General features: G+C 31.6%; 1 protein-coding gene across 1 annotated transcript; it reads right to left on the bottom strand.

Moving 5' to 3' along the window:
• Nucleotides 1-11,252: 11,252 nt before the first annotated feature.
• On the bottom strand, nucleotides 11,253-13,695 carry LOC121254692 (transcription factor CSA-like). The gene is made up of 3 exons (XM_041154824.1): nucleotides 12,869-13,695; nucleotides 12,191-12,703; nucleotides 11,253-11,859 (listed from the first exon to the last, which is right to left on the bottom strand). The coding sequence occupies exons 1-3, from the start codon at nucleotides 13,401-13,403 to the stop codon at nucleotides 11,570-11,572; spliced, it is 1,338 nt and encodes a 445-aa protein (XP_041010758.1). The 5' UTR covers nucleotides 13,404-13,695; the 3' UTR covers nucleotides 11,253-11,569.
• Nucleotides 13,696-14,710: the final 1,015 nt, after the last annotated feature.

The raw sequence follows: 14,710 nt of genomic DNA, 5'->3' as shown, positions 1-14,710 counted from the left end.
CTGAATTCTTTTTGTTTTGTTCATTGGTTACAGTAGTGCATAGTATTTTCTGTTGGTTTTTCTTCAGGTCTTGTTGGTTGAGGGCTTTCAGAGCCGGACGTTTCTGGTTCTTATCCTTGTAAGTGTATAGTGTTATTTATTTTGTCACGTTGTTTGTTATATAATAATTTATTTCTTTAATTTTTTGTTTATTATTATTCTATTTTATACTATTTTTCTTGTTTGGTTGATACTGTGTTCAAACAAAATATGCAATATATGCAAAGATCTAAATGAAAATCGTATTCTGTAAGTATTTAAAAGAAGTTTGCCAGATAGGTGGAGAGAAAGAAAAGGCATCTAAAAACCATATATTGTATTTATTTTTTCTGTTTTTCATTTATTATTTTTCTATTTGATATTGTGTTTCTGGCTTCATTGGTCTTGTGTTTAAGGACACTACTGTGTTCAAACAACCAAACATAATATACACTATACATAACCTAATAGAAATTGTGAATGTATTTAAAAAAAAAAAAATGGCAGATAAGTAGAGATATGGAAAATGCATCTGAAAGCCCTATCTACAAAAGAGAATATGTAATAACCTAATTTACAACAGATAATATATTGGTGAGAAATCAAACAAAAGATACTACAGAAATTCAAAAAAAGAAACATTGGAGCACATTTAACAGATAACTAGTTTAGTTCAAACCCAACACAATATACAGTATATAGAAAGATCTAACAGAAATTGTGAAAACATAATTTTTTAAAATTCCTGTATTTATTAAATAAAACAAAAATCCTGTTTTATCTAGAAAAGCTATATATTTTGTCACGTCGTTTGTTATATAATTTATTTTTTCAATTTTTTTATTTATTGTTATTCTATTTTATACTATTTTTCTGGCTTGGTTGATACTGTGTTTAAGAACACTACTGTGTTCAAACAGAATATACAATATATGTGAAAATCTAAATGGAAATCATGTTCTGTAAGTATTTAAAATAAATTTACCAGATCGATAGCAACAAAGAAAAGGCATATAAAAACCATAAGTTGTATGTATTTTTTCTGTTTTTCATTTATTTTTTTCTGTTTCTGGCTTGGTTGATACTGTGTTTAAGAACACTACTATGTTCAAATAGAATATAAAATATATGCGAAGATCTAAATGGAAATCATGTTCTGTAAGTATTTAAAAGAAGTTTGTCAGATATGTAGAGACAAATAAAAGACATCTAAAAATCATATGTTGTATTTATTTTTTCTATTTTTCATTTATTATTTTTCTGTTTGATACTTTGCTTCTGGCTTCGTCGGTCTTGTGTGGACACTACTGAGTTCAAACAACCAAATACAATATATAGTACACATAATCTAACAGAAATTGTGAATGTATTTAAAAAAAAAAAAATTTGGCAGATAAGTAGAGATAAAGAAAATGCATCTGAAAGTCCTATCTACAAAAGAGAATATGTAATAACCTTATTTACAGCAGATAATATATTGGTGAGAAATCAAACAAAAATTACTACAGAAATTCAAAAAAAGAAACATTGGAGCACACTTAACAGATAACTGGTTTAGATCAAATCCAACACAATATACAATATATAGAAAGATCTAACAGAAATTGTGAAAACAAAATTTTTTAAAATTCCTGTTTTTATTAAATAAAACAGAAATCCTATTTTATCTAGAAAAGCTAAAAATAAAATAGAATGTAAGAAACTCATTGTAAAAAAAAGGTACAGATTAAATCATAGAGAAAGGATTTAGGAAAATTGAACCTAATGTGCAATAATACAAAGATCTAAAGGAAATCATTTTTGCACATAAAAGAAATTTCCATATAAGCAACCCAGACGCACCTAAAAAAAACACTCAGAAACCGAATCATATAAATTACATGTAAGAAAGAAAAATAGACCAAACAGTCAATAGGATATCTAGGAGAAGCAAAGAAGGGATTTAAACCTAACCAAAATTAAATATATAAAAAGAAAAACACAAAAATTAGATATATAAAAAGGAAACACGTATAGGAAATTTAGAAAATCACACCAAACAGTGTATATTTATGCACAAGCATTTCTCAGATCTGTTCTAAAAAAACCCGAGGGAATACACAAAATACATAAGGCATTTACAAAATCAAACCAATTGTGCAATATATAGAACGATCTAGACGAAATCAAGGCATAAATAAACATTGTAAAAAAAGGGCACAGATTTAATCATAGAGAAATGATTTAGGAAAATTGAACCTAATATGCAAAGTGCAATAATACAAAGATCTAAAGGAAATCATGTTTGCACATAAAAGAAATTTCCATATAGGCAATCCAAACGCACCTAAAAAAAACTCATAAACTGAATCTATAAATTAGATGTAAGAAAGAAAAACAGACCAAACAATCAATGTTTTATCTAGAACAAGCAAAGAAAGGATTTAAACCAAACCAAAATTAAATATATAAAAAGAAAAACACAAAAATTAGATATATAAAAAGGAAACACGTACAGGAAATTTAGAAAATCAAACCAAACAGTGTATATTTATGCACAGGCATTTCTCAAATATGTTCTGAAAAAATCCGAGGGAATACACAAAATATTGAAGGCATTTAAAAAATAAAATCAACTGTGCAATATGTATAAAGATCTAGATGAAATCATGTTTATAAATCAAAATAAAACTCAATATATGAAACCCACGTCTAAAAAAATCCCTTAGAGATAGAACAAAAGAATAGGAGATCTAAAATATTTTGGAGTTAGTGATGAACAAACTCAGCAGAAGTTTCTATAGATCTAGAGCAAAAGACATTTTATAGTAACATTTTTTTAACAAACATGTGTTCAGTAAAAATGTTTGCGAAGAACAAAAAATAATGTTTTTTTATTCATAGGTAAGGGGTAAAAATCGTAGATCTAAAGAATATATAAACGGAATAAAAAAAAATTGAAGCAAGTTGAACAAAAGAAAATATTGAGAAATGAGCTTATCGACACGAGGTGGCCGCCTGGTGGTGGCACTGGAAATCACCTAGGTTGTGACCAAGATGAGAGAAATAGAGGGAGAGAGAGGCGTTGTGACTGGGTTTCACGGCTTGATGGTTTCGGGGGTTGCATCTGGTAGCGCTGCTGCTGTGGGTGGCTAAGTTGGTGGCTAGAGGTGACGCATGACGTCACTAGCGGCTCGTGAAGGAAAGGGAAGGGAGCAGGGGTGGACCCGAGAGAGTTGAAAAATGGAGTGAAAAGGGAAATATGTATGCGGCTTCGGGGGAGGAGAGAAAGAACTTTTAGAGCAAATGAAGACTTAATCAATAATCTCAACTCTGATCGGTCTGCAAAATCGATGTTAATATAATTCTTTGCATTAAACCAAGTGGATGAGAATGTAAGGACGTTGTTGTACAACAAATTTCCAGAATTCTATGTTTAGAGCCAACAATACAAAGAGTAAACTTGTCAAAAAATGAAAACTGTTATAGGTCGAATTGTTACAGCAAATACATTTGAATGTGAGAGGTATTATCTATGAATATTGCTAAATCATGTAAGAGAACCTTTGTTATTCGAAGATCTTAGGACAGTTGATGGTGTTGTGGCTCTAACATTTTATGAGATAGCAACTATGCATGGTTTGCTACACAAAGACAGTAGCTTAGAAGATTATTTACATGAACTATCTCTATATCAAATGCCGTCCAGTTTTAGACGGCTATTTACAACTATATTAGTTTATTGTAATCTAACCAATCCGAGAGAGCTTTGAGAACGTTTAGAACAAGATATGTCAGTTGATTTTAGATCAACTGAAGATACTATATTGAATGTAAGAATGCAAGTTTTGCGCTCAATCTCTTTTACACTTGAATCAATGGGGAAAGACATTAATTCGTTTCATTTTCTTGATGACGACATTTGTTTTGACGAAGATCAATTTGAATCTACAGAAATCGATGATGAATTAACTATTGAAATTCCAGAAGAATATATCGTTGCATCATAAGCCCTTAATAGTGAACAAAGACATGTATATAATTCAATTTTGGGAAATGTTTTTTTCAAACAGAACTGCTACATTCTTTGTTGATGGCCCTGGTGAGACAGGGAAGACATTCCTATACAAGGCACTTCTCGGTGCAGTAAGATCAAGAAAATTAGTGGCACTTGCAACTGCTTCATCTAGTGTTGCTGCATCTATCCTTCCTGAAGGTCGAACATCACACTCACTCTTTAAGATTCTACTGGATACTGATGAACATAACATGTGTTGTGTCAGTAAACAAAGTGTCATTGCAAAGCTACTACGTGTAGCAAGGTTAATTAAATGAGATGAGACCCTTATGTTAAGAAAACAACACATAAAAGCATTATATAAAATACTACAAGACATTAATGATTCAGAGTTAACATTCGGTGGAAAAGTTGTCATTTTTTGTGGAGATTTTTGCTAGGTTTTACCAGTGGTTCATAAATGAACAAGACAAGAACAGGTTGACGCCAGTTTGGTTTCTTCCTATTTGTGACCTACATTGATAAAGCTTCATTTGACTGAAAATATGCGATCAAGATTGGATCCAGTTTTTTCATAATATGTGTTAGAATTAGGCAACGGAATGCCACCAATCAGTGTTGATGAAACTATAAAAATTCCTAATGGCATACTTTTTTCCTATGAAGATGATTGTACTTCTATGGATCATTTAATAAATGTTGTTTTCCATGATATTCATGAATATTCAATAAATATTTCAGTTATGATGAATCGGGTCATATTAACACCAAAGAACAATTATTTGATGAAATAAATGGTTTACTAATTCATAAGTTTCCTTGTGAGCTTAGGCGATACTATAGCTTTGATAAAGCAATAGATGCATCTAAACAATCAGTTATAGAAGATTTTTTGAATATTCTAACCCCAAATAAACTTCCTCCTCATGAATTGTTACTGATAAAATGTTCCATCATGCTGCTTAGAAACATTAATCCTTCAGAATGACTATGCAATGGAACACGTCTAATTTGTCGGGCTTTTGATCGTAATGTTATTGATGTAGAAATCGCAGTTGAGCACCATAGTGAAAAAATAGTCTTTATTCCAAGGATCTCATTCTTACCAAATGTTGATGAAAATAGTGGTTTTTCATTCAAACGAATCCAGTTCCCTATTAGATTAAGCTTTGCAATGACTATAAATAAGTCACAATGGCAAATATTGGATTTTGTTGGGATATATTTACCTCAACCTGTTTTCTCACATGATCAATTATATGTGGCTTTATCAAGGACTAAGACTGCATTTACAGTAAAGGTTTTGATACAGTCAGTGTCGACTGAACAATCAGAAAAGAACTGCACAAAAAATATTGTGTATACGAAATTATTAAGATTAACATGTTCAGATTAATGTTATATGTGTAATGATTCAATTGTATAATTTGAGTTAAACTACTTAAACAAAATTATGCATTTAATAGAATTCTCTTTTATGTATGTTTAGTATTGTGTTATTTAATTCTTTTTGCAATTTTTTTTTTTAATTTAGTATTTGGTTTACTATACTTACACATTTAATATCTTTGTATATGAATAGCTTTAAAGATGCAGACGATTTATACATCAATAAAAGATATCACTCCAAATACAAGGAATTGGAAAATCAAAATGATCGTGGCAGACAAGTCACCCAAACAAACAGGCTAATGCTCACCAATGAAGTACCAAAGCATAACATTGATTGATCAGAGGTATGATATTTATTTCTATCTACCATCTTTTGTTTTTTTTTTTTTTTTTTTTTTTTTTTGTACTAAAACCTGGTAAAAGATTTTGTTATTTTTGCATCTCATCTATATATTAAGCTTTTTTTTTTTTTTTTACTACTGATTTGTTAGGTCTTTTGATATTTAATTTTTTAAATCTTTTCATATTATATAAATGTTGATGATATTTCGTTCATTTAGTTCTCTTCTTGTAACATATTTAAAAAATATTATTTTTTTTAAAACCCTAAAACAATCTAAAATCAAATAAAATTATTCTACTCAATTATTCATTACAATTTGTTTTTTTTTTTTTTTGTAAATTATTTGTTTCAATTTCTTATATCATACAGGGAAATCGAGTGCAAGCAATAATGTTTGATAAAGATATTGACTCGCGAGATAATACTTCACATATTTTCCGGTCATATTGCATCAGCAATGCATATATGAGGTCACTGGATCCAAAGTATAGAATAGAAACACATGAATGTCAATGGATCTTAAATTTTAAAATGATAATTGAGGAAATTCCAAAAGATGAAAAACAATTGAGCCACCAAAGTACTAACACAATCCGTTCAATGAATTAGACGCTTACAAAGACTCAAAGACTCAATTGCAGAAATAAGTAATTCACTCTTTATTTTAGAATATTTAATTATCAATATATTAAAAATTTAAATCTTATTTGCCAGATGTTTTAGCTGTTGTAATCTATATCAAGCCATATAGAGAGATAACTTCAGCGCATGGACAAACAACTATTCAGGAAATATATGTCATTGATCAAAAGTAAAAATATTTTTTGGGTAGTTCACTCTTTTAGAATTATGTTTCAGTCTTTATTTCTTGCATATTCTGTTAATTCTTTTTTATTCCAATTTTGTAGCTTAAACCTCATATGTTTAACTATGTGAGGTCAATTTGTGCAAGATGAATGCAAAATAATCTTAGAAATAATTGGGACAAAGCCAGTTATACTTGGAACAAGGATAAAAGTTTGTTCTTATAATGGTATTTTTAATAATCAACCATCCTATATTTTATTTTATATTGTATATGCTTGCATTAATCATGATCTCTATTTCCAATGAAGGACTTTCTCTTCCATGACATCCGAAAAATATTTTTATGATCAATCATGTTCTTCATGAGGCAACTTCATTGCAAGAGTGGTAATCGTCACAATAAGTCATTATTTGTTTCATGCCATTTGAATATTGAAATCTCCATATTTTTATTTCTTACATTACATTTGTTTTTATGAAATTTTAAGGGCGGTGGTTAATGATTTATTGCTTGAGAGTATTATTACAAAATGCTTGACATACTCGTCTACATTTGAGTCTTCTGTTGATATTCTGGAAATAATCAAGAATTGTGATATTACTGAGTTGATCAAAAGTTTGCAACCCATGACGGTAAAATCTTATTCTTCGTAACAAACTCAAATATTTATACAATCAATTCATCTAAAAAATTGTTTCTAATGTAATGCAGAAAACATAATTTTGGATAATGACGAAGATAATTGTGGCTGACTTGCGCTAGATTTTTTTATATGTCATGTATTAGCTGTAATAAAGGAATATGGTATGATTACAATGATAGCTTCATTTGTTATCATTGCAAATACCAAAGCATTTCTCAACCACGATATGTATCTTTCATATTTTTTGTTTTGTTTGATAATTTATGTGATAGATTTAATGTATAACTTTTATTGATTCTAACTTAAAATGATATTTCCATCAAATTTATAGTTGTCGAGCATATGATGAACTCGATGATGGTACATGAAGACTATCTACTGTTATGTTTGGTGAAGTTGTAGAGGAAGCATTCGGTTATTCGGCAGTTGAGCTTATGAATCATACAGGCGATGTATGTTTTCTTATTTTCCATTGCTTTTATTGTTGTGAGTAAAAAAGTCCATTTTAGAATTTTTGGCATATTTATTACATTATCTATATAAGTACATTGATGTTTATATTAAAAAAAAAACTATTAAAAGCAAATTATAACAAAAATCATTTAAATTGATTTTTATATATTTGTCTGTTATGTCAATTTTATTTTTCTTTATAACATGCATAGTAATTTAATTAAGAACATTGCATTCAAATATTTGTGTTAATTTACAATACATCAATTTTCAGCATATATGTTCTTTAAATTTTTATTAATCATGCAAGACTATTAAAAATTTCATTGCAGGAACATTTACCATATATAGAAAATCTTGTAACACAAGTTTCATAGAAAGAGCAGATGATTGAACTTTTAGTAGACCTCAATCGACTCAACCAACAGCAGCACAAGAATTTCAATGTCGTCTCTATTGATACAGTATAAGATGACACAAAATGTTGGATCATAGTAAAAACATCAAAGGACTCATATTTTGAAATGATGTTTTTGTTGGATTTGTTGCTAAAACTATCGATGTTATAAATATGCGTTAGATTATGTTATATTTTGAACTAATGTTTTTGTTAGGTTTGCATTAAACTTATCGCAGGCAACTTTGCTAAAACTATCGATGTTATAAATATGTGTTGGACTATGTTATATTTTGAACTAATGTTTTTATCTTCTAATCTATGCAAGCATGTAACTATTATACTCTACTTAACTATCATTACCATTAAATATTTGCTAGATTTCACATTTTTTTTCCATATACCTTAAATTATTGATGGAAATCAATTTTTTTAGGAAATATATACTATTTTTTTAAAATAATTATTTCACCGAACTAGGTAAACGTGTTTTGTACGTTGTTCCGACCTAATATATATAATGCTAGATACAGTTATAGAGTGTGCAAACGCCGTGCACTCCACTTGAAAAAGAGTGAGATCCAATATTAACAAAAAAAATTTAATGTGGGTTCCATATTTACCCAGCTTTTAATGAAGTGCACGGCAGTTGAACGTTTATGACTGTATCTAATATTTTTCTTGAGAGAAAAGCAATAGGAATCTTTTGGGATTTACATTTAAGAGAAATGATATTGTAGTCATAGACTGCACCAACTCTTTTTAAAAAAAGTAATTAAATATAGAATTTACATAAAAAAATAGTTTTTTTTAATAGTAGATCTAATTCTTTTTTAAAATGAGTGCACGATATTTATACAATGTATGATTGTATCTAACATTGTATCGGGGTTCTTACTTTCTTTAATCCATTATTGGATTGTTGCATGGCCTACTCTCTTCTTGGTCCCAGTATACCATCATGAAGCAATACTAATATTTCATTTTTGGTGGAAAATTAAATAACTTTTAGTATCAATTCCTCTATTTTCAATTTTGAGCACCAGTTGGTGCCAAGTATCATCATTATTTTTTAAATAGAAAAATACTTCATCTATAAACAGATTCACAAAAATTAATTCATAAAATGATTAATTAAATACAATATATTAGAATGTAAAACTACTTTTATCACAAAATAGATTTGACATATTATATTTACGTTAGTTTGTCAGTTTGATTTTATAATTTCTCTTTGTAGATTAACACTTTTCTTTCAAGTATGTACCATCTCAAATGGCAAGTATGCACTTTGCATTACATTTCAAATAATAAAATTGACACTAGGAGTCTGGTGAGAACAAAAAAGAAAAAAGGAAAAATGATCGGAGACGGGCAGTTTTACAAGAATTTACACGAAACAGAGAAATAAAAGATATTTTTTCATCCACTGTTGACTTAAAAAAAGGAAAATGCCACTTTAGACTAATAAAATTGACCAATTGTGATTTTTACTTCTTTATATTTTCTATTTAATGGTTAAGGAAAAATGGTTATTACTGAATTTATTTTTTTAAAATGTTTAAAAATATTTAAAAACTAGTTGAAAGAAAAATAAAGTAAAAAAAAAAAAAAATACATTTACACTTAAGAGCTTTGCTATTCATAAGCTCACACACCACACTTTTTTTCAAAAAAAAAAAAAAAATGGTTTTATTCTTCTTAAAAATATTGAATTATTCTACTTATCGTCTATATATCACATATTAAAAAAAAAAAAAAAAAAGTGATGGGTGATGTGTAAGTCTTGTGAATAGAATTTTTCTTACACTAATGGTACAATGCAGGGACAACATTCTCGTTCGTTCCCCCTAACATTATCCTAAAAGAAATGGACGAAATGATGTATATTTTTGTCGACAGAAAACCAAAATTCTAATTAATGCAAAAATAAAAAAACTCGTGGATTGTTTAGACAGAGAGATAAACTCCTAAATTGTTTCTTCCATAAGAGCCAAGTGGTGAATAGAAATTCACGAAATAATTAAGGCTATTTTTTTCTCTCTTTTTGTTTTTCTGTTCTTTCTGGTCATCACCCACTAAATGATAACCGTGAAAATTTTAAGATATAAAAATAATTTTTTCATATATATCTTTCAAAAAGTAAGATGCTAAACTTACAGACCTGCCTAAATGATACAAATCTCATTTCTCAATACATATCCATCGACCTTAAAAGAGATTCTATTGTTGCATGTATGTTTTGGGCTTTGTAGGAAAAGCGTGATCTGCATGTAAAACTGCAATACAATAGAACAGAGTAATCGTATAATTTGAGAAAAAACCATATACAACTGGTCAATTTTTCCAAATTAAATATTGAGTCCGTAACAGTTACCATTAATAATGGCAATCATCAGTGGTTTAATATTTGCATCACATTAATGAGGTTGTCTTCATGGCTTTTGAAAACAAGTTGGGTGTGTGGATAATGTCACCAGATAGTCATGCTTATTGTATCAGCAAATAATCAATATCCTAGGGAATTTTTGGATCAACCTTACTATGTAAGACAGTTTGAAACAAGCTGCCCCCTCCCCATGTGGGTGGCATGAAGTCTCAGGAGATTCTGCTGATGAGGAGGGAAGGGTGTTGAACAGTGTCTATCATGAACGTACAGGAAGAGGTGGTATTCAGTTTGCAGAATTTGTGCCTGAGCTTTTGCAGGCCCATGAGAAAAGTATGTCCTGAATAGTTCCAAGCCCTTGTTTTTTGTCTTTGTTAGCCTCATCATCCCTGGCAATTATACCTTCACCCATGCACTCATTTTCTCAACCTTTGTCGAGACAAGCCAAACAACATTGTTTCTTTAAAACACTTGAGTTAATGAAGTTTTCAGCGGCTGCTAATATAAAGTTTAATTCATGTCAAGCCAAAAGCAAATAAGAAATTTAAAACTGAAATGAAAATTATGAACAGTTCCAGGCGTCCGTTTGTTTGATCCTGGTGTCCTTTCCTCGATCATTTCCTTTTTAGAAGGAATGACAGCTGTGTTCTTAGCTTAATGGGGCCTTTCTGTCAACAATATTTTCTTTATAATTAATTTTTCGAGAGGAAAAGTTCAACAGGGATTATAAGTTTTCTGTCCAAATGGTGTCTATTTTCGTTAATCGTCTTCTGTTCTTGGGCATGGCTCTTTCATTATCAGAAGTGATCGATGGCAGAAATTTAAGAAAAAAATAGATGAGAGAAAGGTGACATGGACTTTATGACAAACAAACATTTAACTTGCTCCTTCACCTTGCAAAGAAGAGTCTCATAAGGCAAGGGGGGTTACAAGAAAAAGATATATGGTGGGACAAGACTTCAACAAACTGATGCAGATTTGTACTGTCACCCAACTGGAACAACAATCCTGTCTGTTTACCTCTAATGGCTTCTTCATTTATCTTGGATCACATCCACATTGAGGCACTCTTTCGATAATTCTGTGAAAGCTTTTTCAACTCTTTTTTTTTTTTTTTTTATCGTTTCTACTTTCATGTGGCTCCTACTCCAAGAAAGTCAATAAATGGTGGTGGAATGGTCTCAAAATGGTTAGCAACTCCGCTTTCTGTAGCTGATGATGAAGAAGGATCACTGGCTGAAACTTGAGATGCTGGTGCTGACGGGTCTAAGAAACTGTAAGGGTTGTGGTTGTTTGACTGTTGCATTGCCATAAAAAACGGAGGGTGGTGGGGATAGAATCCAGACACGTGAGCTCCATCACTTGGTCTATCCCAAGACCTGCCCTGGCTTAAGCTGCCTCTCGTGTCATTGTTCTTGGGACCTGAAGAACACAATTAGTCACAACAACAAAGAGAACTACTAATTAGCTAAAAAAGTCTCACAGAGAGAGAGAGAGAGAGAATGAAGGTGTTTCCCGGGAGGGGGGGTATTTGAACAGAGGTAACAAGGGTAACAAGAAGAGTTGCATCAGTAAATGCATAAACGCAGAATATAAATAAATGAACTCTTAAGATAAGCGACTTTGTTCAGCTGCAAAGTGTGCGAGGAGAAGATCAAATAACAGAACAAGAAAAATAGGTAAAATATTAAAACAAATGACACCAATGAGTGCAGCACAAACATCGGAAGAGGTTTAGAGGAAAGGGACAAACCAGGGAAGAAATCAAAAGACGTCTGTTGTGCACAGAAACCACTATAGGGAAGCATGCTGCTTGAAATTGCTTCTCCACTGGTCATGGAGGGGGAACCATTTAAGCCGAAATCAACCCCATTACTGGCACCATCAAATGTCCCAAATGGGAAAGGAGTAACATTACTGAGTCCTCCACCGGGGAAATTGAGATAGTATGGTAGTGCTTCTGTTCTTGTGGCTGCATCTCTGCAGACAAAGCTAGGATTTTCCTCCATCCTTCTGTAAACAGATTGACCCAGCTTCCTCCTCCGGTAAGCACTGGATTGTTCTCTGTACTTCCTAGCCATTATAACATGCCAATGGTTCTTCACTGCATTATCAGTTCTTCCAGGGAAAAGTCTAGCTATCATGGCCCATTTATTTCCATAAATTCTATGCGCTTGCATAAGCCTTTCTTCTTCTTCTTCACTGAAAGCTCTTCTGTTGATCCTTGGGTCCAACTGGTTAAACCATCGCAGTCTGCAACTCTTACCTTTTAACCAAGAAAAGCAACGAAAATTAGGAATGAGGAACAGTACTTATATCTAAAGAAAAGAATGATAATAAGGTACTTTAATAGTTTACCAAAAGAACGATATTACAATGAAGAGGAAATGAGTGAAAATGAAAACAAGTTATCTTTCCCTCACTTCCTTACCCGATCTTCCTTCTAACTTCTCAGCTATGAGGTTCCAGTTCTGAGGGCCATAAAGAGCCACAAGTTCCTTGAGCTTGGTATCCTCTGCAGGCCTCCAATGCCCCCTAGCACAAAGTTTCGACTGCCCTGTATCTGTTTCCTTCCCACTCATCACATTCTCATTCGAGTTCTTATCATTTAGGTCGACATTCTGATCCATGATTTCATTATTTTTCCCAAAACCATCTCTGCTGTCAGAGTCCTTACTCTCTCCAGCATTGCTGTTGTGGTGCTCTTCAAAGCTTCTTGCAATGGAGTTCCCCCTGAATGGAAAACCCCAACAAGCTCTCCTATTTTCCAACTCAGAATTCTTGGAGAGGTTGCTTTCTTGCGAAGAAGAAACTGCTGACGCTACTCCATAGTTGCGAGTGAGGGAGAGAGAACCCATTTCTGCAACCATCCCTAACGAAGAAGACATAGAGGAAGGAGAACTTAATGAATAGCAGCTGAGATTACTTTGGTTTACAGGTGCATACATACCATACTCGTTCGTCATGCCCTCATATCCTATCTCACAAACGTTGATGACAAAGAACTGTTAGCAACTAATCTTTATGGCCACAGAGGAATATGAAAAAATGGCATGTTGGACCAACAGTGAGAAGTAAAGTTTGACAGAGAAAAGGAAAAGGGGAAGGAGAAAGGACTTCCGCAGTGTAAGAAGAGAGAACTTGAAACTACAGAAGAGCCACAGCGAATTGTTAAGTATAGAGACCCACTTGGCTTCCTTCCTCTCTCACAGGCTCGGCTCGGACTATTAGATAGAGAAGGAAGAGAATGTGTATGTAGCTTGAAAGTAGTTAAGCATCCGGTCCCACCACCGCCTTATTTTTAACTCGACCAGTTCCTATTATTATATGAAAAATTCTAATATCATAATCACGTCATTCACGGTACATAATTCTTTGATTTTTTTTTCTCATATTAAATATATAATATATGGATAAAAAGTAAAATAACTCACCCAATTAATTTAGAAAGAATTAAACTAAAAAGAATTAAAATAAATATTGTGTTGCAGTGTACGACAATAATGAGTAATATGTCGTTTAGACTGTGAATTAAGATAAAATGAGTTAGTTTTAGATGAATTAAATAAAATATTATTTTTTAATATTATTATTATTTAAAAATTTTAAATTTTTTATTATATTTTATATGAAAATTTAAAAAAAATTATGATAATAAGATAAAATAAAATAAATTGAGATGATTTCTCCTCCCAAACCGACCTAACTATTATATTAGTATCCTCACTCTTCCCTCAACATAACCCACATCATTCACACGTGTGAAAGTGAGAGACAACCGGCCTAACACACACTCTCTCTCTGTTCATGCTTGAAGGTTCTTAGGGTGTTCCCTTGTAAATTGACAGGAAAGACTCATAATGTGATGTGTGCCAGCTTGGGCTCGTGCAGGGCTAGACACCTTTCTTTTCAAAAGCAGGAGGAAATGAGACTTTGACACAACAAAACCCATGTCAACACTAGTAAATAAGCCACAGTCGCCATCTACATCAGTCCCTTTTTTTAACTATATGAGCCTCCGTTTTAACTTGGTCAGTTAACTACCTGAAGTTGACCCCCGGCCGAAACCAAACATTTCGGCAAAATAATTTACTTGATTCGCGTCCACTTTTACAGAACTAGCTTTGAAGTTTCTTTCTAGGCCTTCGCAACTACTAGTTTTCTTTTTCCTCTTTTGTGTGTATTTGGTCGCTTAAGACAATATATAACACCAAGTAAATTCTGGAATTTGATTTTGTTATCCTTTTATTCATGAATTGGCTCGAGTTTTAAA

This window comes from Juglans microcarpa x Juglans regia, chromosome 3D (genome assembly GCF_004785595.1).
Source record: "Juglans microcarpa x Juglans regia isolate MS1-56 chromosome 3D, Jm3101_v1.0, whole genome shotgun sequence".
Lineage (NCBI taxonomy): Eukaryota > Viridiplantae > Streptophyta > Magnoliopsida > Fagales > Juglandaceae > Juglans > Juglans microcarpa x Juglans regia.
Note: the sequence above shows the minus strand (reverse complement) of the source record. Positions and strands in the feature narration are given on the sequence as shown.

Bases quoted from the DNA above. Each gene is read 5' to 3' on its own strand.
- LOC121254692 (XM_041154824.1), bottom strand. From the start codon at position 13,403: ATGACGAACGAGTATGGTATGTATGCACCTGTAAACCAAAGTAATCTC. The intron at 12,704-12,868 runs GTAAGGAAGTGA...CTTGGTTAAAAG, and splicing joins GAAGTTAGAAGGAAGATCGG to GTAAGAGTTGCAGACTGCGA. The intron at 11,860-12,190 runs GTTTGTCCCTTT...TGTGTTCTTCAG, and splicing joins GTCTTTTGATTTCTTCCCTG to GTCCCAAGAACAATGACACG.